We start from the raw sequence: 26377 nt of genomic DNA, 5'->3' as shown, positions 1-26377 counted from the left end.
TAGTGAAAGTTGTCATAAAATATTTATTTATTTACTTTTTTTTTAATTACCGTTTATCGTTTAGAAATGACATACCCGTAGTTCTATTGGGAAATCAAAATTATTGTGTAAGAAATGTAAAACCTAACTTTATTATTCGCTTATACTTTTAAATTATAAATTCATTTCTTTTAAGGTCTCAGACCTTTATAAAAGTTATGAAAAATAAATATTATCTAAATACATAGATACGTATATATTAGTAATTCAATTGTTATTAAATATGTATTATATTTCATGAATTGATATCATAATAACTATATAAAAGACTTTCGAAGAAAAAAACTACATAATTAAAGAGAATGCAAAATTTGATTTTTTTAATTAATAAAAAAAAGATATTTTTAAATAATATCTCACCAGACAATGTAAATAAAAGAAATATAAATAAAAAAATAGTAAATAAAAAATAAATATGTATTTTAACAAGTGTAAACTTTTTTTTTAATATGCATCAAAATATTTGGAAAAATACAATAATAGAAAATAATATTTGAAGAAGTGATAATAGAAAAAAAAAAAGAAAATAGTTTAAAAGTAAAAATATCATTTTTCAATAGTACACATTTTCTTTAATATTTTTGGTTTTGGTCTACCATCTAAATTTTATTTTATATTTTATGTATTTTTTCCAAAGTATAAATTGTAAGTACATTTTATATATTATTCATTTTTTCCAAATTATAAATTTCAAGTACATTTTTACATTTTTTTTATTTTGTAAGAAAGTACTATTGGTGGGTTTCGATGCTCTTCTTTTTTAAGTACATATATATATATATATTTAAATTTTTTAATATTTATTTCTATTTATTTTGTTTTTTAATATTTTATTTATAGTCCATATTATAATAAATTGATTATTTAAATTGTTTATTTATTTTTTAAGTTTAAATCGAAATTCATTTTTATTTGAAAGCCCAAAAGCCCACTCTAAAGAAATTCTCCAACCCATTTTTTCCCTAAACCCTAACTGTCCCGCTCTCCATTCTATTTCCTTGTCAGCCGCCACATCCCCTTCCCTCCCCTACTCCCCTTAAAAAAACCCTAAAATTTCATTATTCTCGTACTTTCTCTGCTCAGCCGCCAAATCTGGTTCTTGTAGCAGGTAGTGCCTTCGCGTCTTTGATTGCATTCTTCTTTTATCTGTTTGCTGTTTAGTTTATTTCACTCTCTGTGTATCTCTGCTTATACTTTACCAGCTTCCCGCCGTCGACATTAAGAGCAAGCATCAAGTTCTCACCCAGCTCAAGTACGAATCCAAGTTCTAGCGGTCAGCTACCTTTTCCTTCGTCTGCCTTGTCAATCGTTTTTTTTTCTCATACATTTACTGGCATTTTATTCGAAAATTGGAAATCTAATTGCTATTGTTTTGATATTTTTTTTTTATGTAACTTGCATTTTGTTCGAAATAAAAGGGTTAGATTCCAAATACCTTTCGTCTTTTTTTTTTCTTTTCTGTAAACAGCTTGAGTAGTATCAGTAGGTTTTGAATAGTATTGGCGAACAAAATGGGTCTTTTTTTTCTTGAAAAAGACAAATTAGGGAAAATGGTGGAGGAGTGTAGGAGTTGTCGACCTGGTGGAGTGAAAAGGTTTTGTCGTAGGGATAGTGCCGATTGGGGTAAAATTAGGAGGGTCAGTCATGAATTCTGGTTTGAATTAACTTTGAGATTTAGTCAGACTTCAGGTATGCAGATCGGGGGAACCAACTAGGAGAGCTTACAAGGGAGCAAGATGAGATTAAATACACTTATAGGAATAAATAAATAATCAAGGAGATTAAAGGCTTGCAAAGAAGGGAAAAGAAGAGAAATATGGTCAATGACAGTGTTGAACAATAATAGAGATAAGATAACAGAAGAGAAAGAGAAGAGAGAAGAGAAGAAAGTTGTTAGGGTGAACCAGAGGGGAATGAACATAAGAGTGATAAAACAGCATAATTGAAAACAATATTTGGCAAATATATGTGTTATGATCTGTACTCTGGTGATGTGTATTTTGTTGAAGATGGCCAACCAACTCTGCATCTGCGGAAATTGAATTCTAGTACGAGTTCTGCAGTGACTTGCTGAAGTAGTGCGCTGAGTAATTGCGTTGTAAATGTGTTTGCCTGAATGTGTGTGTGTGTGATAGATATTGGAAATGGTTGCATGTGAGTGCTTTAAACCTTGCTGTTAACTTTTATAACTGTGAGCTGTTATGGATGTGTACGTGTGTACAGTGGAACTAGGTAATGAGGTTTCGGATGAAATATGGTGTCTATGCATATGCGTTGTTTATACTAACCTGTTTACATTTACCTGCGGAATTATGAGCTCTGGTAGGAGCTGTGTGTGTGGCCTATTGTTGGGTCGTGAGGTGTGTGTGTGTGTTGCATGACGGCTTCTTGAAAACATAAAATGCAGAATCTGCGTGGCCTGTAATTGGGTTGTTGAGTGTAAGTGTTGAGTTAATAATTGCGTGATGAATTAATTGACAGAAATTTGGGTGGATGTTGAGCCTAATAAGTAGCATAAATTTGGGATTGCCTGTGAGAGAATTATTAATATGAACAGGGAAAAAGGGACTCGGGCTAATTGAAAGAATTGGAGCAGATGTGCAGGTGAAGGGAGAAACTGAGTGAGGGAAAAATATGGAGAGAGCAGACCTGTTGAGTCTGCAGGTTGTAGGGTGTGTGTAAGGGAAAGAAGATACTGAGCAGAAAAAAAATGAGGCAGTGAGAAAGAGCAGTCCTTTGGGGGTGGCAGGAGGATAGAGCGGGCCTGCTGAGCTGTTTTGGTTAGTGCAGACGAGTGAGTGTTTGTCGAGGAGTGAAACAGTAAGGAAAGAAAAATGGTGAAGCAGAGACAGAGAGAGGGCAGACTTGCTGGGTCATTTCGGGATAATGCAGGAGTGACAGATGATGAGTGAAACAGTGAGGAAAAGATGAACATGGAGAGATGGGAGAAGAGGAATCAGAGAGGTTTAGAGGTGGTGGTTGCGGAATGATGGAGGAAGCCGGGAGTGATGAGAATATTTTGCAGGCAGGGGGATGTTCAAGTCAAGAACGAGTAAGAAGAGGGAGGTTGGGTAGAGGGAAATCCCAACCAAAGGAATGAATGAATTGAGTGTAAACTAGGTGGTGCTGTCAGGAAAATTGTCTTGAAAATAGGAGAAGTGACTTGAGGAAAGGGTAAGTATTGAACAGAAAATAACATGGGCCTGGGGAGGAAACGAGTTTGCGAGTTGTTCTTGAGGAAAATGGGGAATTTATTTACATTTATTTCTATTCTGTTGGTTTTAGTTTGAATTGATTTTACTGGGCTGTATAGCTCATCCCTTTATCATATTTCAGAAATAATTAAGCAGGAACTGATTTCATGAGCTCCCGGAGTCTGACCATGAGCTGGAATGCGTGCAGAATTTACTTGTGGAACTGGGGGAGGATTCACTTGATAGATTTATTTTTTTTGTTTTGGTGAAGTGTCAGCTTAATCAGATGAGTTTACTTGCTGTATTGGATGAAAACTGTTTATGAGTTGAGAGGCATAGTAGTTATGAGCACTTTTTTTGGGAAATGTAGATGAGTAAAGTAGTTGGTCTATATTGTGTTAATATACCTGTACTTAGTACCTGTTACAGTGGGAAAACTCTTGTTAATATTGGGATGTATCCGTTGACACTAGTAGATGAATGACTACGTTGACATAATGTGGTGTAAATGCAGGTTGTTACATTAGATTTTTCTAACAGTTATGCTATTTTAGAGAAAATTTTTGAGGATAATTAGAGAGGGGATTTAAAGGGAAGAAAAGAGAAGTTCTTTTTCCCCTGAATCAAATTTTCATTTACTTACTTCTTGATATTTATTTGCAAAACATTAGCATATTGCTTTGACCATTGACAAACTGATGAATAGGGGAAGAGTGATAGTGAATGCTTGTTATTTATGTAAAAGAAGGCTGAGACCTTTTTGTACATATCTTTTTGTGCATATCTTTTGTAAAAGAGTGATAGTGAATGGCATATATATATGCCATGGACAAGCTGATGAGTTGTACATAGATTGTATCCCTTTGGTGCTATTGCATTAATATATTGTTTACACTTTCTTGTCTAAAAAAAAAATTAGCATCTTGCTTTGAAATTTAAGGTGGATTACTCATTAATTGGTGGCATTCCAGGTGATTGGTTTCTAACTGCATGATAATGGAGTCCCTTTTTAATCAGCCATCCATTTTATTGTTTTAGGATTAAATTGTGTGCTTGCTGTAGACTAAAATAAAGTTATACACTACCGAACTTTGTCAGTTTATCAATATACGAACTTTGAAATTGCTTTCTATTTATTGTAGTTGGTTTCATTTCTAAGCTTCTTTTGCAAATCAACTTGTACTTATTTGGTCTGATTGAAGCAGGTAATGGCTTCAAAACAGCCAAATACCGGCCTCTTTGTGGGATTAAACAAAGGCCACATTGTAACCAAGAAGGAATTGGCGCCTCGACCCTCTCTTCGTAAAGGAGTAAGTTTTTTCTATGCCCGCAGAATTTCCATAACCTACTTATTTTTCTGAGTTCGGTTTCTTATTGATGTATTTTGCTGTGCTATTATTTTGCAGTTGATTTTTTTAGGAGACTTAGTTGAAATTTCTTTGTTGCAGTTGTGAATATTGAAATTCTTAGCTTGCTTCTGATTAACTTCTGATATTTATGTGATCTCTCTCCTGTTTTCCATCTGTTGCCCTCTGGTTTGTTTATTCGCAGAAAACCAGCAAAAGGGTTCACTTTGTGAGGAGTTTGATCCGTGAAGTTGCTGGTTTTGCACCATACGAGAAGAGAATCACTGAGCTTCTGAAAGTTGGCAAGGACAAGCGAGCACTGAAAGTAGCCAAAAGAAAGCTTGGCACTCACAAGAGGGCAAAGAAGAAGCGTGAGGAGATGTCCAATGTACTCCGCAAGAGCAGGTAATTTCCAAGATAATATATATACCAATATCTCATCTGTTATTTACAGGCATGTACATGTTCTAGAATACAAGCTTTTTTGTTTCTCACTATCTTTGATGGATGGTTAGGGAAGAAATGCTGTTGTATTAATTTTTTTTTAGCATTTTCTTACGGAAATATTTCACGCAGGGCTGCAGGAGGTGGAGAGAAGAAGAAGTGAAGCATGTTTGGCTAGTTTGTTTTGGTCTCACACCTAGAAGCAAGGTTTTTACTTCGGTAATCACATTTTGTAGGTTCTACATTATCATATTTAGAGAGGAAACTTTCTTTATGGGGTTTTGTTGTTTTCCATTTCATAGTGAATCGAAAGAACTGCGGATTTTATCATTTTGTCCCTGGACTTTGTATTTTGATATGATCTATTTAGATTTTTATTTTGATGAAAACTTATTAAGGGGAAATGACACTAATGTTTGACATGATAATGGTAAAATTGTAAGCTGAAATTGCTTGATATGATATTGATAGAAAACTGGTATGTTTCAAAAATATGAGTAAGCAAGCAATGTATAAAATTGCTTATACTACTGTTAATAGTTCATTAAAATGAGTTCTGCTAGTAATAATTTGTAGTTTTTGATTCTTTATTACATGTTTTTATGCACTGTAAGTATAAGAAGTATATAAAATAATTTTTAAGAAAAATTAGGACAATTAAAAATAATGAAAAAAAAAATTTGAGAAAAAATAATACAAAATTGGAGAGAATTCAACAAGAAAAGCAAAGCTGTAAAAGTTATTTTATTTCACATTAGTAATTAGAATGGAAAGTGTAAATGTAAAAAATGTTGTTTGGCTTCAGTAATTTTATTTGTGAATAACCCTATTTATCTTGTTATTTCACAATTACTTATAGTTGTTAAGAATTGTGAAGCTAATTTGATTAAGAAAAAACAAATCAAGTGTGATTTATATTTTTTATCATATAATAACAAATTATTAATTTAGTTTCTAAATTAGGAATCATGTTTCAATTTAATCACAATAATTAGTTTTGTTATAATGTGATCCGCGAATTGTTTTAAATATGAATGGTTTTAGTTTTTTTTTTTTAAATTTAAAAATAATAAAAAATATTTTATTTTGAATAATAAAATTCGAACCGAGTGATGTTGAAAAATCAACAGATAAATTATAATTATGGGTGAAGTTTCACCTCACTCGAACCCAAAGCTAATTAGTTATCTTTAAAATACGTTAAAGCGTAGAACATTTAGATGTAAAGTATTATTTTAGTGCGGGTCACAAAAATAATATTAAATTAAGACAAATTTTGAATGTTATATATGATATCAAAAGTATTTAAAAATATAAAATTTTTATTAAAAGAAGAAATTGAAATAAAATAGAATTTTCATAATTTGTAAAACGAATTGTAAATTTAAAAAAAAAAAAAAGATTAAGCACCAAATTATAATAAACAAAATTTTAAGAATATAATTGGAACACAATAAATAGTTTAAAGGATAAAATAGTAATTTCCTTTCATAATATTAACAGTGTTTAACTTTAAATATTATTCATTCATAATATTTATGACTAATTTTTAGTTAATGGTGTTAGTTTAACTCATTATTTTAATTTTAAAATAAAATATTAAATTAATAAAAATGATTGAACATTTTGTGTAAACTTTTAATTAATAAATTTCGTAAAGAGTTAAGTAACTGTTTGATTGAAAAATAAAAATATTAATTATTTTTACCTTTTAATAAAATTAAACTTAAAATTTAAAAGTAAATATTTTTTTTTTTCAAATTAATTTATAGTGTAAGTACTGAATATTATTTTAAATGAATATATTTATTACACTAAAAAGAAAGAGAATTTGTGGGCAATTTTCTAAATAAAAGTCTTTTACATATTAAAATAGAATAAAAATAAAAATAAAAATAAAAATAAATAAAATAACCCTAATTTTATTTCACTCCATGTGTCTCTCTGCTTATTCTTCACTAGTTTCCCGCCGTCGACGTTAAGAGCAAGCATCAAATTCTCGCCGACCTCAACCCCGTCGAGCACGAATCCAAGTTCCAGAGGTCAGCTACCTCTTCCTTTGGCCGCTTCGTCAGTCTTTTTATTCTCGTATATTTGCTATTTACTTGCATTTTATTCGAAAATTGGAAATCTAATTGCTATTGTTTTAATTTTTCTTTATGTAACTTGCATTATGTTCGAAATGAAAAGGGTAGATTCCAAATCCCTTTCGTTCTTTTTTTTGCCTTTTTTGTAAACAGGTTGAGTACTACCGGTAGGTTATGAATGATGACGAACAAAATGGGGGCGGGGGTGTTTGATCAAAAGATTTATAAAAACAGAGGGAGGATATTGAAAACAAGGGATTAGTTGCCCAAAAGCAGAGATGCCGGATATATATATATATATATGTATCTATATAAATCTGGAGATGGAAGGAAATGAAAAACAAGGCTGGGTGTCATTATGAATGAAGGGAAATTTGGTTTAGTGATGATGAAGATGAAGATGAAGTTGCATTGAATGAAGGGAAAAAAAAGAAGAAAACAGAACTGTTGACAAATGGCGATTGGCGAGAAAGAATAGAAATTGGGAGGAAGCAAAACGTAGGTTTTTCTAACAGTTTTGCTATTTTAGAGAAATTTTTTTGAGGATAATCAGAGAAGGGATTTAAGAGGAAGAAAAGAGAAGTTTTCTTTTCCCTGATTCAAATTTTCATATGTACTTGTTGATATTTATTTGCAAAACATTAGCATATTGCTTTGACCATTAACAAGCCGATGAGTAGGGGAAGAGTAATAGTGAATGCTCGTTGTTTATGTAAAAGAGCGGCTGAGACCTGCAATCATCCTTTTTTTATGGTGTCCCATTGCTTATAATTTATGGTCCATTGTCTAGTCTGCCGGACCTTAGTTGGGTTGGGGTGGGGTTTGTAAAAAGAAGAAATTTTTAAAACTTATCTGATTGACTATTCTATAGATGGTTTGAAAAGAGAGAAATATGAGAGATTTTGAAGGGGTGGAGAGCGATATGGCAAAAATTAAAGATAGTTGGTATCATTATTTTGACTATATTTTTTTGGGGCACATGTATAGGGTAGAAGATTTTGGACATGTCATAGATAGTTTAACTGAGTTGTAAATATCTTTTGTACATGAGTTGCATCCTCTTGGTGCTATTGTATTTATATATTGTTTATACTTTTTATCTAAAAAAAATAGCATATTGCTTTGATATTGTGGTGGATTACTCATTAATTGGTGGCATTCTAGGTGATTGGTCTCTAACTGCCTGATAATGGAGTCCCTCTTTAATCAGCCATCCATTTTATTGTTTTAGCATTAAATTGTGTGCTTGCTGTAGACTAAAAGAAAGTTATACATCACTGAACTTTGTCAGTTTATCAATATAGATATATTACTTCGCATTTCATGCTTTACATTGCAATAGGGGAAATACTCGTCAGTTAGCAGTCAGATTTGTGTTTCCTAAAGTTGTGTTTCCATGCTGTGAATTGCTTGATGTTTATTAATATCATGTGTATTTATATATATGATAAGTCTATGTAAATTTAAGAAAATATTACTTGTAGTTGTTTTATTTAATAATGGTAGATATATTGTCAAATCGATAAGAGCTGGATGAAAAAGTCAAGATTGAGTGAAAAATATTATCAAGGTGTTAATAGATTTATTTCAAAGAAAATATTATCAAGGTGTTAATAGATTTCTTGAATTTGCTTTTGAGAGATCTTCTCATTATATTACATGTTTGATTTATTTGTTAACAGAAAGCAGATCACTAGGATTGGGCTTGTAAAATCCAAATTCTCAGTATGAGGTACGCACGCTATGCTTGTTTTCTTCATTTACTCTGCCCTTGTTCATTGTACTCTGTGTGTGTATATATATGTACAAACACAGTCACAGTCCTTATGGTTTATGCTTTTTATCTCATTTCTACTATTACATCTATTATATTTTTCATGGTGATTAGTGAATATGAATAATAAATGGAGAAGTCAAGAATGCCACTGTTTTTGTGTTTTGCTGATAGGCAGCAACGATACGTTCACACTGCGTAGACAAATATTTAGTACGAATAAACTCCTGATGTTTAGAAGTCAAGAATGCCACTGTTTTTGTGTTTTGCTGATAGGCAGCAACGATACGTTCACATTGCGTAGACAAATTTTTAGTACGAATAAACTCCTGATGTTTCTTGTAATACTTTCATGTGGAACTTACGTTTGCTGACCTTTATTGTAACACTTTTATTTGGAACATAGTTCTGCTACTTTTATTAGGATAGTCCTTGCGGTGCCTACACTAAGGTAGTTATTGAGTTGCTAACTTGTCAAGTTTATGTTATCCAGCAAATTTTTGAGGTTATAAACTAAAAGGAAGTGAATTAATAAACTTCTATCTCACTGGTTTATGACACCCTGTTTTCCAAAACTTTGTTGTTCCCAAAGTTTGAATCCTTGAAGTTTCTAAACTGATGACTTTTTATTTATTGTGATAATTTTTGCTTTGTGTTTTTTCACTCTTTCATTATTTATTATTAACCTTCATGTTTCTGACTTTCTTTTAATGTGATTTTCATGTTTTAAATCTATATTCTGCTTCTTATACTATAGTAAGCTTCAGAGTGATGCACTGAGGGAAGCAATCTCCACTATCGTGAATGCTTCAAAAGAGAAGAAGCGGAACTTCACTGAGACCATTGAACTCCAGATTGGGCTAAAGAACTATGATCCCCAAAAGGACAAACGTTTCAGTGGTTCTGTGAAGTTGCCACACATTCCCCGCCCAAAGATGAAGGTCTGCATGCTTGGAGACGCTCAACATGTGGAAGAGGTAAAATTCTGCTCCATTTGGATATGATTAAACTGTTGGTTCCACTTCAAATTATCCTCCACTATGCTCTCTTTTAATGCAGTAAGTTTTGGTTTCACATTGAACTTTTCTTTATGATGGTTCTTTCTTCTGTTGGGTTGGTAATGTTTTCTTTTTGGTGTATTCTGTTCTATATTTTCTAAGATTTCTCTTCCACTGATTGTTGGCTAACATGGCTATGTTTTTGGTGTTTGTAAATTTTTTGTTTTTGTTTTAAGCCTTCTATCTATCTTTTTGTCTTTTAACCATAAAGAGAAATTTGTGTTAATTAGAGTTAGTTCTTATATTCAATGTATGTACAATGAAAATTGAAGGTTATTCTTTGATGCAAACGCTGCAGGCAGAAAAGACAGGTTTGGATTATATGGATGTGGAAGGCTTGAAGAAACTAAATAAGAATAAGAAACTGGTTAAGAAGCTTGCCAAGAAGTACCATGCATTCTTAGCATCAGAATCAGTTATCAAGCAAATTCCACGTCTTCTTGGCCCTGGTCTCAACAAGGCAGGCAAGTGTCTGTTTTCAGAGTGTCAAGTATAACCATATCTGGTGTCTGTTACCTGTTGATGTTATCATTCAGATTTTGCAGAGCACTATCATGTTAAATGTTGTGATGCTAGGTTAGTGGAATTTTCTCTCAATTTTGTTGATTTAAAAATTTGTTGCCCCCTTGGTTGGGTTGCAATTTGATGCATGAATAGCACACCTTGAAGGGAGGCCAAGTTTCATGAATGCATTGCAAATTGGATATTATGAATAAACCTCCCTATCATTCTCTCTGAGCTTATTTGAATTGACATCTTTGTTTGTTAACTTGTCTATTTATGTTCAAGAACAGGAAAATTCCCTACTCTTGTTACTCACCAAGAATCTCTTGAGTCTAAAGTCAATGAAATCAAGGCCACAGTGAAGTTCCAGCTGAAGAAGGTTCTCTGCATGGGAGTAGCTGTTGGGAACTGTGCTATGGAAGAGAAACAGATTTTTCAGAATGTTCAGATGAGTGTCAATTTCCTTGTTTCCTTATTGAAGAAAAATTGGCAAAATGTAAGTTTAGAATAAACTCGTGTCTCTTGTTGAATCTTTGGCTCTGTTATTTTTCTAGGTGAAATTTCCTTTTGCATCTTTGTACATTTCAATCAGAATTCAATGGGGAATGCAGGTCAGGTGCTTGTATCTGAAGAGTACAATGGGTACATCAAATCGTGTTTTCTAAATTCCTATACGGGTTGTCTTGGAGTTGTGCTTCACAGTGATCAGGTCTATCTCCAAGTAAGGATCGTGGAAAGGTCATTCAAGTTATGTTTTCTCTTTCTTAAGTTGGATGGTAGAAATCTTACAATGTTTGACTTCTATATTACCTTTTTGGTAGATACAGGAGGATTGAATTTCAAGTTTTGGTTGTCTTTTTGTATCTTTTATGGTGCATTTTGTTGTTTGGCACCTAAGAAAAAAATATTGCTTTCATTATGATTACAAATTTCTTTTATTTTCTTGTGAAGTAGGGGAAGAGGATTTCCACACAGTAATTTAGCTTATTCATGAAATGGGACCAACAATTTTCCTTGTTCCAAAGGAGCAAACATATAATGATCATTCTAAATTGAAGAAATGTTTGATAATGCTCAGAATTACCCAAAATTTTCAGATATGTTTCTTTTACTTGGTTATAGCTGAATAAAAAGCTTCATGAACTTTCTTGTTAAGTATAAGATATCTCAAGAATTGAGAAGTAAATTCAAGAAATTTTTAAATTAAATTTTATATTTAATATACTAAAGATATTATACCATCTGTTTGAAGATTTCAATCCTTATCTCTCTATTTCGTCTTTCACTAAGATCAACATCCTTGTTATTGAATATACATACATATATATATATGTATATTGTGATATACGAATGCTGCTTATTTCACCAAATAACTAAATACAACTGAAACATTAAAAATATATATATATAGTAATCAATATTCCACGTTCCATAAGAATTAATTATAATCCCAATACAAAAAAGAAGACATTCTTTATTTCAGTTCTTCTAAGAAGACATATATATATATATATATGTATGTATATATACGTGAGGATATGGTTTTAGATATTGTCATTCTGTTCTTCTGGAATCAAAAGCGGATCTGTACGTAGACCAAAATTTCTATTGCATTTAATAGTGATTTGACTTTAACTATTTTCTGTTCTGCTTCTCTCTCTATCACTGAGAGACGAAGTCTGCCATGTTTGGAGGTTGGCGATATTTCTGCTGGTCAGATCATTACCCTTATCATCATAAATTTTTCATTTCCATTCAACTTTCCTGTTTGTTTTCCGCGAATCTTTCCTTTTCCCTTATTAAACTTATCGTATCTGTTTCTTATTTGCTTTCCATTATTATCATAATAAAATCTTATTTCTTTCTTTTCTTTTTAATAAATTAACAATAACCATCCAAGCATTTTTAATGCACTGATAATTTTTATTTCGGAAAAATTTTTGTAGATTTTTTTCTGTGAATAAATTTATACATTCATCAATATATGATATAAAAAGTTATGGAACTGTGGTAGATTTGGAAGAGAAGAAAAGGAAAATGTCATCGTCCTCGTCCAACTCGCCATGCGCTGCGTGCAAGTTTCTACGACGAAAATGTACGCAAGAATGTGTGTTTGCGCCATATTTCCCACCGGATCAGCCTCAGAAATTTGCCTACGTCCACAAAGTATTTGGGGCAAGCAATGTCGCCAAGATCCTCAACGAACTCAATACCGCCCACCGAGAAGATGCCGTCAATTCTCTTTTTTACGAGGCCGAGGCAAGGCTCCGAGACCCTGTCTACGGTTGTGTCGGTCTCATCTCTATTCTCCAACACAGGCTTAAACAAATTCAGAACAATCTATTGATTGCCAAGAAAGACTTGTCTAATTACATTGGTCTACCGGCCATGCTTCCTACTATCCAAGCTCCTCCGGGAGCAGCATTTCGGCCGCAATCCCATCTGGGTGTCGGATCGTCGCCTTTGATGAATCATAACATGATGATGCCGATGATGGATCAGACTAGTCATGGTGGTGGGCAGACGCAGCAGCAAATATTTGAATTGCAAGGGGTGAATGATCAACATCATCATCAGCATCAGGAGATGTTTAGGAGTTATGATCAGCAGGCCGAGCTTGTGAGTTTTAGCAACAGTGGGTTTGAGACGTCGACTGGGTCGGTGGCCACAACTGGTTTCGGCCAAAAAAATAACAGTAGTATTAACAATAATAGCAATATTAATCCCTTGTTAGGGTCGTTGGCTCTAGGTACTAGTGGGTTCGAAACTTCTTATCGCATTCAAACGCATCGAGCAGATTAAATTAAGCTCTGCTCGAGACAACAGGAGCAATTCCAATCTTGTTGAAGCTTAGTTTTCTATGTATTCTGGAATGTTGTTGATGTGAGAATGTGGGATTTTTGTGCTTTAACTTTATTAGAAATTAGGAGGAGAAAAGAAAAAAGAGATGAGAATTGGGTTTTTAAGTTGCTGATTGCAAGGATTTACACAGTTTTCATAATAACTTTAGTTAATTAATTTGCAGGCACAATTTTGGTCTTGATGATCATCAAAACAAAATTATTTCCCTTCCATCTTTTACTTTGTTGATTACATATTTGTTATATTTTTTTTTTTCATTTTATAAAAGATTATGAGTTCGAGTAATGTATTTTTGTATATTTTCATATAAAACGAGTAATATATAATGATAATTTTTTTTAAGAATAAAAGTATGTTCTAAGGAATATCATGAAGATCAAAAGCTTTACAATTCCGTCAACATATTAATCTAAGTCCACTAAATTCTTCTTATAATCAACTCTTACATCCAAGCCTTCTCAAACTCCCAATATCTACCCTCTTTTCTTTTCCTTCTTTGCCTAGATGGAAGTTGATGATCTCTCCTACCCTCATAATCCGGCAAACTAGTTTAGATAATCCAAAATACGTGTTACAACCAGTATTTACACTGTTCTTCACCAACATTATAAGAAAAAAGGAAGCATAGAAGTTTTGGACAGGTGACCAACTAAATGCACCTTGCCATGCAAAGCCATTGAAATTATAATTTTCCCAGAAAAACAACTTACTTGAGCTTTACCCAAGATTTGTAAAGTAAATATAGAAATGCTTGAAAACCAAATTATATCGTATCTTTCGAACATCATTGCAATAGAATACAAGGAAAACATGGTCATCATCAATTCAGAAGCAGAAGATCCATCGTTATGTACATATATCTCCAAGAAACGGCTAGGAAGTAAATCATAAGCTGCAAACTTTTTAAACATTAGTTAAGAGGAAGCCTTAATAGCTTTCTGCAACTCACTTTCAGTGCTGCTCGTATGAATTACAGGTCTCTTCCATTCTCTCAGACCCTTCTCCTCTTCAACACTTCTGTTGCCCCTCCATCTTCTCAAACTCGCTTGAATTTCCATTCAACGGCGTAGATTCCTTCTTCTTCACAAAATTCCTGGATGAAGTCCTACTCTTATCTCCTCTAAACATTGCTTCATGGCCTTATTTTCTTCCTCCAACGCCTCCAAATCTTTCCTCAACAAAGAACACATTCCCTTCGCCAACTCCATATCACCCATATTTTCACCATCGCTCGTCTCCTTCTTCTCCACCTTCTTCACCGCCTCAACCCGCTCCAATCCTATCTTGTTCAGCGTCAAATATGGCATCTTGGACCATGAATCTACATTACCGTTAATCCCCCATCGCAAATTTATCATCACCCTCTTCGTCACCGGTAATACCGTCCGTGCCATAACTGAGACTCCGGAGTTAAACCCGCCTTTCTTGGTATTTTCCCATACCAACGACCTCTCTGTAAAAGACCCAATTCCACTATCCGTACGATTAGGGTTAGCGTTTCCAAATGCGCTTTCACTGCTAGAAAAAGGTTCCAATTTCAATTCCTGCCAACCCGAAGGAACATCGGAGACCAACCCATTTGCAGAGTCAGGATTTGATGATGACCCAGAGAATAAAGGGACTGGAGAAGCGGAGGGGGAGGCAGAATCGGAGTCGGATTTATGGTTTGAGGAGTAAGTCTTGTGAAGAGAGAAATGGCCGAAATAGGGTTTGAAGTGGAGAGAAAAAGAAGGGATGAGAGTGGTAGGGTTTGTGGGGGAGAAAGAGAAGGTGGCAGAGAAGATAAGAGGAGAGTCGCGTGGTGAACCAAGGAGGCCAAGGCCAGATTTGAGGGAAACAGAGAAAGGGGTTGAGGAAGGAATGTAAGATAATTTGAGGGAAGGACCAGAAGGGAAGTGCGTGGAGAGAGAAAAGCAGAGATCTGAAGAGTTGGGTTGGGGTTTGGAGGTGGAGGTGGAGGAGGAGGAGGAAGTGGTGGTTGTGGTGGTGGTGAGGGCTGAAACGAAAGGACGGTTGAAGATGGTTAAAGGTAATTTGGCTTTGAGGATTGGATTCTGTTGCTGCTGGTCACCTTGGAGCTTGAGAGATATCTTCATCTCTTCCCCGGATTTCTGGAACCAATTGGCTCTGCTTCAGGAAGATGACTCCCCGCTGTAATTACTGTAATTACGAGTTTCTGGTTTTTTTTTTTTTCAATCTCTTTTTCTTCTTTTTTAATTTAAAATTTTAACTATTTTTTATTAATATATTGTTGATATTATAATTATCGAATTAAACTTAATCTTAACAAATTATTACGATTTAAGGGGTCAAAGAAGAATAACATAATGATTAAATTCGTTTAATTAAATTAATTACAGCAAGTTAATATATAATTTAATTTTTTAAGTAATTATTTTTATTTATGTTTTGTTGGAATACAAGATTTTAATTTTGAATATAACATAATTTATATATGATAAAAGTCAAAATTATTTTTTTAATAAGATATTAATTTTAAGTATATTTAATGATGTTGTAATTTATCATATTATTTATTAATTTATACATCAACAACAAAATCTTATACTAGAAATAGTGATCAAAGATTAAATATAATCCAAATTCAATCTAAACCAATAAAGTCCAAAATTTATATGGTCCATCTTTTTTTTTAAAAAAATAATATAATATATATACAATAATCCATTTTAGATAGATGAATAGATAAATATTCATATTTATAGAAAGTTATAATTTTTTTTAGACAAAGTGAATAAAATGATTTAAACATGAATATTTAATTTTATAATAAAAATATTATGTCATTTATCTAAATCTTTTTATTTCAATAAAATATGTTAATTATTTTTATTTTTTTAATATTAAAAAAATATTCTACGATCGTGATTAACTTTTACAATCAATGATAAAAAAGACATTAAAACGTCACGACGTTAACGATGAATTCAATAATTTGTGCTTGCTTTATAAGAAAATCAATGGAGAGAAACATTTTTCTCGTACCATATGATTATGCTTACTCATAATCAAATTTAGAAAGAAAAATATAATAATTTTATTAATACGTTAATAAATATATAATTAAAATTTTAATTTAATTAATTTACATCATGGAATAAATACTTGATTTTATTATATTATGCATTATTTAACCTCAATTTTTTTGTAAAATCGAGGGAGGAGAACGATCCAATCAATCAAGCATGCGTAAATTTGAAAGCAATCTCATTCTCCATTATATAAATCTGATCTACGTGAATTTAATTACAACATAATCAGGTAGATTATAGTTAATAATAAGCCACACAATATTTAGTTGGCGAATCTAAAATCTTATCTTTTCTTATCATAGAGTACAAGTGAACATAATATACATACATACATACATATCATACGCATATATATAGCCATGCATGACAGAAACTAATCGTTATTTTTATGATAATCAATGGATTTGGTGACTGACTGACTGAAGCTTGTAGCATGTGAGAAAATTAGGTCACGTTAATTTGCTTGTCCTAATTCTCTCTTTTTCTTGTTAATGTTCCTTAATATATTCTATATACACGCATATATATTATTAAATACGTTCTTGTATATCTACTTCTCTTCATGGTAGACCGGATTATATTTAGGTCGTGCTACCAACCCATTGAACCCCATACTAGACTTGCTTTTTGCAGCTTTCTCTCGATCGTTATATATATATATATATATATATATATATGTGTGTGTGTGTGTGTGTGTGTGTATGTATAATTTGTTGTGAAGGCAAATTGTTCACGTTTCGAGGGATCCATTAGCCTCCAAACAAGTCTTAATCAGAAGCATTAAGTGCAAAAACTAATTGTAAAGTTATAAAGTGAAATAAAAAAGGGTTGGTACGTAGGAGGAATACAACTGTTAAGCATGACCTCTTAACACCTCCTTCCACAAACCATAATATTTAATTAATTTCTCATTAAATTAAATTTAGACCAAAAACCAATTTAATATATACATATATATATATATATACACACACACACACGCACACGCATATATATATATTTGTAGGGCAGCACTATCTCTGATCCTTTAATTATAATTTAACTATATGAAAAGATTTAGCTTACATCACAAATAAAGTTTATATTGATGATACGTATATACCATACTACTAATTAATTTCCATCACCAACATTAAACGTACCACCTTTTTTTTAGCCTGCTAATTATAATATTATTTTTCACTTTTATTTCATGTATTAATTTGTATGGAACACGTATCTAATTATTTAACGATATATATGCATATGTATTTAAGAGTGTGTGTGTATATATATATATATATAGAGCTAGAGCTACGTGCAGTTCTTGAAATACTAATCCAGTACTTAATGCATGACAATAAACGACAACCTATATATAAATAGGCGCATACCTAGATATACTTATTAGAAATGTAATTACGTGTACTTAACCTCATTGATGTTACAATATTTTGTATATATATATATATATGTGTGTGTGTGTGTGTGTAGAGCATGGGGGTGAAACGTTAATGCGAAGCAGCCAAGGGTTGCCAAAACCAAAGTAGGTCAATTGTGAAACGTGACCGGACGTATCATGACCCAATTAATTAACGTCATGAAATCCACTTTATTTATTTATTTGACATGTAAATATATTGTGTGTGTGTGTATATATATATATATATACACACACACACACATATGATATAATATAAACAATGACTTATCATGGCTTTCTGCATTTTATTTTATTTTACGAGTAAAGAGTGAGGTCTGGGAAATAGTCAGATTCCACTGATCCCAACATCAACATCGTTACCAAATTATTGATAAGGTGCCCCAAGTTATAATAATCTGACCCTAATATAATATGTATATGTACATGTATATGTATAGGTATATATGTATATGCATATGTATATTGGTCATGGAATCCAACTGAGGCAGACACTTACCCGTTTTAGTCCATATTTACAACCCACTGATCATCCATTTAATTGGCTGCAGATGGTCTGGTGCCATACCTGAGGGGAACAAATTAATTTTATTTTCCTCCATATGTATATATATATATATATATATATATTAATACAGTTCAATTATAACCTATGATTTTAATTTGGTTCATGTCTTTTCTACTGTTTTCACCATTACCCAATTTATATTCAATCTTTTTTATTCACCTTTTTACTGAATATCCACTCAACTAAGTCGCTTATCAATCAATATTTACACTTATAATTAGTTCAATGTATGCTATCTGATGGTGATTTTTCTATCAATTATTTAAATATAATGTTTTGAGTTAATTAGATTACGTTTATTTAAATTTTTTAAGATAATCAATTATTTAAACATTATTATATACAATTTCATTGATTAAGAGATATTTTTAGATTTTGTTAGAAGAATTTGATTTACTAAACAATACTTCGTCAACATATCTCACAATTCCATTTAAAGTTTTCACTTTGACTTTTTACCGGCAGAAATGAAATTCCGTAGCGAAAGGATTGCAGTAAAAGCATCTCATTTCAATTTTAGCAACAGTCTTTTCGCACCACTTACAAGTGCCCATAATTATATTTCATAAATATATATATATATATATGTATATTGTCAAATTCATATTTTTTAAGATGAGAAAATATTTAATATCTACAAAAATAATATGTTATTTAACAAAAATATCAAAATATTATTAACTGAGTTTTTGCAAATCCTAATTATATCATACTAATGTCTAACAAATTTAATGTAATATTAACAGTGACATTCTTAATCTCACTCTGCAAAGTCCTGTTTCAATTGTCTTCTAATATAAGTCTTGAATTTTTCCTACTTCCTCTTAATTTCTTAAAGAAGAAACAAAAAATGCATGAGAATTACAAATAATAATAAAAAAAGAAAAATTAATAGAGGAAATAACTTTTATAATTTGAAAAACTAACTCTAGAGACTGATGAAAAAGAGACAAATGATGGGATAGATAGATCAAGTTGGCTTGATTGTAATAGATTAAATGATCCCATTACATAAAGATGAAAGATGAGTATGAGGTGAAGAGAAGAGAAGTGAGTTTGAGAAGTAGGCCTAAAGAAAGAGGCAAATGACCATGAGTCAAGAGGAGGCACAACAGTCTTGAATTTTTCCTACTTCCTCTTAATTTCTCAGAGAAGAAACAAAAAATATATGAGAATTACAAATAATAATAAAAAAAAATTAATAGAGGAAATAACTTTTATACTTTAAAAAACTAATTCTACAGACTGATGAAAAAGAGATAAATGACGGAATAGATAGATCGAGTTGGCTTGATTATAATAGATTGAATGATCCCATTATATGAAGATGAAAGATGAGTTTGAGGTGAAGAGAAGAGAAGTGAGTTTAAGAAGTAGGCCTAAAGAAAGAGGCAAATGACTATGAGTCAAGAGGAGGCACAACAGTCATAAAGGATGGCTATGGACGAGGAATTAATGAAGTAAAAAGAGGTGCGACTGATAATGATGATAAAGCGTGGTGGCTAAGGAAAGAGACACTGAGGAAGAAGACAAAACAAGATAAAACAATAGATGGCTAGAAAACTAAAGGAAGCGACTAAGTATATGAAATTATGAATTTTTTTTTTATTTAAATATTAAAAATCATATTTATGACCGACAGCCGCTTAAAAAACGTTATAAAATGATATAGTATGAATTTCTATTTTGCAGTGGTTTTTTATCTGTTGCAAATCATCTGCATCAAAAAATTATTTTCTTGAAGTGTAACTTACAAAAAAGTAAATTCGAATTATAAAAATAAAATTAAAAACATACCTTATCCTTAAGTAAACTAATCTCTATTCATTGAAAGATTAGTGTGTTTAATTAAAAATAAATAATTAATTATGAACAGTATCATACACTTTGATTGTAATCAAGGGCGATGTCATTTCTGGTGTTATAATTTGTCTACCGATGGTAACGTTGGATTATAATCATTATTTTTAGTAGACAGGAACTTGATCAACATTGGAGGTTAAATAAATACTGCTTTAATTGTCATTAACCACTAAAAATGGACAAGTAAATTTCACTGAATTCATTTACAACCACAAGATTGTCTCAACCTCAGCCTGCTCATCTTGCTGCAATATATATATATATATGTATATATATAATGAAGCTAGGTATATAAGATATTTTAATGGAGAACTTACTGAGCACTAAATGTTGGACGCATGCTTTTGGGTTTTGGTCAGGATATCTAGATATGGATACAGTTTCATCCATACATGAAAAGAAAACGACATACAGATATGTGTCTATAGATATAGATATATTTATTATACTTTGATCGACTTATATATATATATAATATATATATTAAGAAAAGATTTAGCTCCTCCTAATGGTAGACATGGACTCGAATTTACCATCGGGAGTGGAGGTATGGAAGGTCCATACTCCATGTATATGCCATATGATCTTTTCAATTAGGTCATCCCATAAATGAATAACTCATAGTTTGTCTTATTCTTGTGGTATTATAATTATATATTCTCTCCAGTACTACACCATTATAAAAAGTTATGATTCTTAAGATACTAATAAACAACTTCTAATTTCTTCTCTACCTGTTGCTAATATCAGCAGTTTATATCATTCGTGCAACCAATTAAGGTTAATTACCAATTAAATATTATTTTAAACCAATTTTGTATTATTTAATTATGAAAAAAGGATATCGTATTATGTTATTTTCGAATCATACATACGTATATATACTTATACATATACAGATCTGTAATTCATTGTTATTGTGAATTAAATCTCACAATGTATACTTGACATATTAATTATTCTTTGATAGATATTGGGTATTTTTTTTTTCTTTTTCTATAAAGATATAAGATTGAATTATATTTTCGAATTACTATCAAAAAGTTTAGTTATATGAGTTTTTTTTAAGAAAATTATGTCTTACTTGTGTGACATAATTAATAAAATTTATGATTTTTTAATAAAAAAGTAATACTTAAATAGAAAATAAGAAATTTCCAATAAAAAAATAATGGGCACTATTATAAGAAATTTTTTTTTTAAATGACTCTTATAAGGTATATATATATATATATATATATATATATATATGTTTGGTTAGATGTTTGATGATTTACAAGTAACCTGATTTTGGGATACATTAATTAATTAATATAGCATATAATACGTTTGAGACTCCTATTAAAGATATATGTATGTATGTATATATATATATATATATATATATATATATTCTTAAAAAGAAAAATGAGTCATATGTAAATAGAAAGTGATGCTATTGATGTATTTAATTAACATCCAATATGTAGATGATAACGATATGGAGTCAGATGGAGGAGTGCAAGAAACAAAACCTTTTTTTTTTTTATAGATAATTCCCTTAAATGATCCATAAAAATTTAATTAGGTAATGATATGACGCCCCGCAATTGATATATATATATATATATATACGTATATATATATATATATATATATATATATACGTACCCACATATTTATATGTGAACAATAAGCTTCTGCTACTTCTTGTGTTATAGCTCTGCGTTGATGCTTGATTTTTTATGAGCTTTTTAATCAAGCTTGGACTCTTTATTTTTCCAAAGATTCAAACTCAAACTTGGAAAAATATTCGAATTGAAATTTAAGTTAACCTCGAGCTTATAATGTTGTGAAAAATATCAAAATCAAATTATTCTGACTAGTTTTGATTCGTTGGTAGTTTCTGATAACAATCGATAAGTATGTTACAATTTTAATACATTTAAAATTATGAACAAAAAGTTATATTGATAATTTAAGAGTTTATGATGTGACTTAAATAATATCTTTTTATAAATCATATAAAATTTATTTAAAATAATATAATATTTTTAAAAATTGGTTAAAAAAGTTCGATACGTTTAATATCTTAGTTAGTCTTTCTCGAAATATAACATATAGAAGGTATGGATTTGCATAATACTTGTTGATGAACAAGTTCATCCTTTAAGAAGTAAATTCATTATATTATAGGAGTTATGGTATATTCTTAGATGCCATTTTTTTTAAGAAAAAAAGTAAAAGATTTTATTGAGAAAAATAAATATACAATACCAAACACAAAATCTCATAAACACAAATAGTTTAATCAGAACTAGAAAAAGAAACAAAGGCAAGGACCAAAACAATCAAGAGAATAGAGACATAATACAACTTCAATATTGCATAGTTAGATGTCGTTCATTATCTATATGTTCAGCATAATTAATGTATATGATTTATCTACTTATGTTGCAAATTGATACTCTTGATTGAAAAAAGGTATTGTACCTTAAAATTAAGTCTAATAGGTCAAATATATTAACTTAATCGAATTTTTACTCGTTTGAAGATAATATAGGAACCTTATAATTAGTATCTACGCGAATATTAAGTATTAGGTAATAAGATTAATTAATTCTATAAGGTTAATCACATGTAGACACCTTTAGGAATCTGAATTAATTAAATGATGAGTTTAATATAAGATGAAAGAAGATAGGAAAAAAGAGAAAAAATTCTCACTAGTCCTCGCTATCCTAGGGTTTTGGCTAAGAGAATATTTTTTTTTTCAGTGAAGACAATAACTAAAAGTGAGAGGATGATTTTCTCCATGAAAAACATTTTCCATGATCATGTTTTGCTCATCTTCCATGAAAATTATTTTCATGATCAGGATATTTTCTAGCAAAACCAAATATAAGAATTCCATAAAAAGTAAAATTTGGTTTTAGGAATTTTCACAAACAAAACCTTACCATCGTGTCCTCTTCCTCCATATAAAAAAGTTTCCGTGGTTAGGGTTTCAATGTTTCTCTTTAGTATTTATTAAATATCTTTTACTATTTATCGTCTAGGATATACTTTTAAGAAGAGTTCTTGAAATTAGGAAAGTATTTTAGATTATGTGTGATACATTAAAGAGTTGCTTAGCTTAAATCTCATTCTCATGAGAAGAAATGGAGTTCTCATCTTATAGGCATAGGGAAATTTAATCATCAAAAGAAAACAAAGAGAAGTTTTTGGCTTTAGGATTCGTAATATAAGAAAGTTATATTATTAGATTTAAAGCTTACTGAATGAGCATTAGAACAACATGATGCTTTTTTTTTTTTCGAAAGATTCTAATAGAAAACTATTTGGCACCTTACATGATTCAATATGTGAATTTAATTGCTCTATTAGCTTAATCAAGTTTGACATACTTAACAAACTTGAAGAAGTTGAATCCCTCTAGACACCTCTTCTTTTACCCATAGACATCTAGGATCAATTCAAAGTTTCCAAAGAACTAGCAAAGCTTTAGGCGAGGTTAATGAGCATAAAAAGCCTAAACATTATAATAACTCCATAACCATGCGAGTTCAATTGAAAATTATGCAATTATTTTGTGATCTAATCTCTCATACCATTCTTTCCCTCCCCTCATGCATTTACAAACCCCTCTCACTTTTCACTCTTGCTAACTTGGTTTCTTGACACTTGCATATTATATTTCCTGTTATCTTTTACCTTTTCTTATGTTGTATAGTACAGGCTTTTTCCCTTGCACCACTGTCACTCTAGTCCATTTTCAACAATCAAATTTTTCATCACCCCTTTTAATAAGTCACATTTTTTCCAACCTTATTGTTTTCTTAATGTTATAGATTATATAATTATTAATTTACAAAAACAAACATCAACGTGCAAATTCAAAAAAAAAAAAAAACACCTTTCGATATTTTCAACTGAAAACTATTCTTCGTAACAATACCTAGTATCAAAGAATTATTTCTCAACGAACTCTATCAAAGACTTTTGAATCACGGGCAATTTTTATTATTTTTTTTTGGAGAGTCTCCAACTTCATTCATTTGCAATCAAACTACTCGCTCTTGACAATAATATTCTGATTATCATAGATATAAAGATAATGTTTAATTAGCATCAAGGGCATGGAGAATTTTTTTTAAAAAAATGAGTGACTAACGGAACAAATACTAGAAAACCATATATATACGCATGCATAAATATAATAAGAAGTGATATATATATATATATATATAGCAAAAACATATATCACACATATGTATATCTAATGAAAGATGCTTTAGTTTGGGATATTAGAATCTGTTGGGGAATGTTTTAGCAAATTGTGGCATAAAATAAGTTGAAATGAAAGTGTATTATATAACCAACATGCATGCATGTTATTATTAACGTTTCCATAAAGGGAAGACATCCAAATATAATTTTGGTCGAATATTCTCATATTTTCTAATTAATTAAGGCTGCGAAAGGTGAATTAGTATTTCAATTAAGCTCTTAAAAATGTAATTAGGTTTAAATAATTTATTCCCACGACTTTTAATTATGTTCCATTATGAACTTACAGACATTATTATATGGAATATGCATGACATTATTAATGTAATCTATGCTTACACAGTGACAAATGATGGAGAGAGTTCTTGAAATCCATCGAATTATACTCGTCGAATATTAAACATGTTTTTTTTTTTAAAAAAAAGTGATTAAATCAAATATTCCAAGTGTAGTAAAATCATGAGATGTTATGGAATCATCTTCCTATTCCTTGTTGATGCTCAAATTCTTTTTTTTATCTGCTTCACTTAATTATTGAATTATTTGGGGAGTGAGTAATTTTTTTTTTTAATTTTTAATAAAAGAACACCAAGAAACTATGAAAAAAAAAATGTAATAATAATTATGGATATGATGATAATTAACTTAATGAGAAAAATAGAAATTAGAAAAAGAATTAAACTATATATAGAATATATTTGAAATTCCCAAGAATATATGTGTGTTTGTGTGTGTGTGTATATACATACATACATATAATATTTTATTATCTTAAAATTAAATGGTTGCGTTAAGGTTGCATGCATGTTACCTAATCAGAAGTGACGAGCCAAGTATTTTCGGTATTGATCCCAACATAAAGAATAAAGAATATTTCAGGGCACGACATTAATATATTCACTTTGATTATGTTGAGTTCTATTTTACAGTAATTCAGCAATTAGTTTCATATATATATATATATATAATTAATATTTAAAGTTGAAATTTACCTTTTTAATTATGAGAATGTACAAAATCTTTGCAATACTTAAAAAAAGTTAAAGCCGTAAATAATTTCATCAATTTTCTACTTGATTTGTCTATAAATTTACTTTTTTTATTTTTATCATTTCTTAGAAATAATAAGCCTTTAATTATAAATGTAACCTTGTTCTTATCCTATGAACTTCAGTTTGAATTTCAAACGTTATGTATATATCCACATTTCATATATAGTTTGTATTTCAAAATTATTTTTTTTAACTGGATAGTCAGTATATTTTTTATTATAAAGTTGTTATTTCGAGTTGATAAGTGCATTCTGTGTGTATCAGTTTTAAGAAGTTGATTGTGTATTTTCAACTATAAAATTGTCAGTCTGAGTCGGTTTGTACATGCTGCGTATATCTTTTTTAAGAAACTGATTACTTTATTTTCTTATTCGAATGTTGATTTTATTGTTATTGATATACAAGTGTCATATATGATTTATTATTATTATATTAATATTATTGCAATTATTTGACATCTTAAATCAAATGAAAAAAAAAAGTATTTCCACGATTATCCTCTGTATAATATCATAACTCTAATCTATTTTTATTTTTTTAAATATTTTTTAAATCTTTCAAATCCACTAATACTACAACTTCAATATTCAATTCTAACTCTATTACCATTCACACTTCTCATAATTAACGACTCCACCCAAATCAATTGAAGTTGTGGGGTATGCTAATGCTGACAACCCTTGTCATGGACCTGCACTCCCTATGACCAACAAAATTAAAAACCCCATCGCAATTTTCTTGATTTGGCAAGATCATCTCTTAGACTTGCATGTCATTATAGTATGTTAGAGACACCATTATTTCCCTCGTTACTTCCTTAAAAAAACATCTTAGGATGTGTTAT

General features: G+C 30.6%; 3 protein-coding genes and 1 pseudogene across 3 annotated transcripts; 3 read left to right on the top strand and 1 right to left on the bottom strand.

The window, feature by feature from the left end:
* Positions 1-987: 987 nt before the first annotated feature.
* Positions 988-5412, top strand: LOC110822250 (large ribosomal subunit protein eL36y-like). Its single transcript, XM_022052310.2, has 5 exons — positions 988-1147; positions 1242-1312; positions 4439-4543; positions 4785-4984; positions 5156-5412. Exons 3-5 carry the CDS (start codon positions 4442-4444, stop codon positions 5184-5186), a joined length of 333 nt encoding a protein of 110 aa, XP_021908002.1. The 5' UTR covers positions 988-1147; positions 1242-1312; positions 4439-4441; the 3' UTR covers positions 5187-5412.
* A 1516-nt stretch (positions 5413-6928) lies between these two features.
* Positions 6929-11384, top strand: LOC110822149 (large ribosomal subunit protein uL1z-like). The gene is made up of 6 exons (XM_088217527.1): positions 6929-7065; positions 8793-8842; positions 9642-9861; positions 10241-10406; positions 10737-10942; positions 11058-11384. The coding sequence occupies exons 2-6, from the start codon at positions 8838-8840 to the stop codon at positions 11109-11111; spliced, it is 651 nt and encodes a 216-aa protein (XP_088073653.1). The 5' UTR covers positions 6929-7065; positions 8793-8837; the 3' UTR covers positions 11112-11384.
* A 1099-nt stretch (positions 11385-12483) lies between these two features.
* Positions 12484-14378, top strand: LOC110822325 (protein ASYMMETRIC LEAVES 2 pseudogene; annotated as a pseudogene).
* On the bottom strand, positions 14060-15493 carry LOC110822554 (uncharacterized). Its single transcript, XM_088217526.1, has one exon. It carries the CDS (start codon positions 15402-15404, stop codon positions 14391-14393), a length of 1014 nt encoding a protein of 337 aa, XP_088073652.1. The 5' UTR covers positions 15405-15493; the 3' UTR covers positions 14060-14390.
* Between the last annotated feature and the right edge of the window lie 10884 nt (positions 15494-26377).

The sequence above is a fragment of the Carica papaya genome, chromosome 4 (genome assembly GCF_054855325.1).
Source record: "Carica papaya isolate Zhongbai chromosome 4, ASM5485532v1, whole genome shotgun sequence".
Classification (NCBI taxonomy): Eukaryota; Viridiplantae; Streptophyta; class Magnoliopsida; order Brassicales; family Caricaceae; genus Carica; species Carica papaya.
Note: the sequence above shows the minus strand (reverse complement) of the source record. Positions and strands in the feature narration are given on the sequence as shown.

Bases quoted from the DNA above. Each gene is read 5' to 3' on its own strand.
- LOC110822250 (XM_022052310.2), top strand. From the start codon at position 4,442: ATGGCTTCAAAACAGCCAAATACCGGCCTCTTTGTGGGATTAAACAAA. The intron at 4,544-4,784 runs GTAAGTTTTTTC...GTTTATTCGCAG, and splicing joins GACCCTCTCTTCGTAAAGGA to AAAACCAGCAAAAGGGTTCA. The intron at 4,985-5,155 runs GTAATTTCCAAG...TATTTCACGCAG, and splicing joins AATGTACTCCGCAAGAGCAG to GGCTGCAGGAGGTGGAGAGA.
- LOC110822149 (XM_088217527.1), top strand. The intron at 9,862-10,240 runs GTAAAATTCTGC...CAAACGCTGCAG, and splicing joins ACGCTCAACATGTGGAAGAG to GCAGAAAAGACAGGTTTGGA. The intron at 10,407-10,736 runs GCAAGTGTCTGT...GTTCAAGAACAG, and splicing joins CCCTGGTCTCAACAAGGCAG to GAAAATTCCCTACTCTTGTT.
- LOC110822554 (XM_088217526.1), bottom strand. From the start codon at position 15,404: ATGAAGATATCTCTCAAGCTCCAAGGTGACCAGCAGCAACAGAATCCA.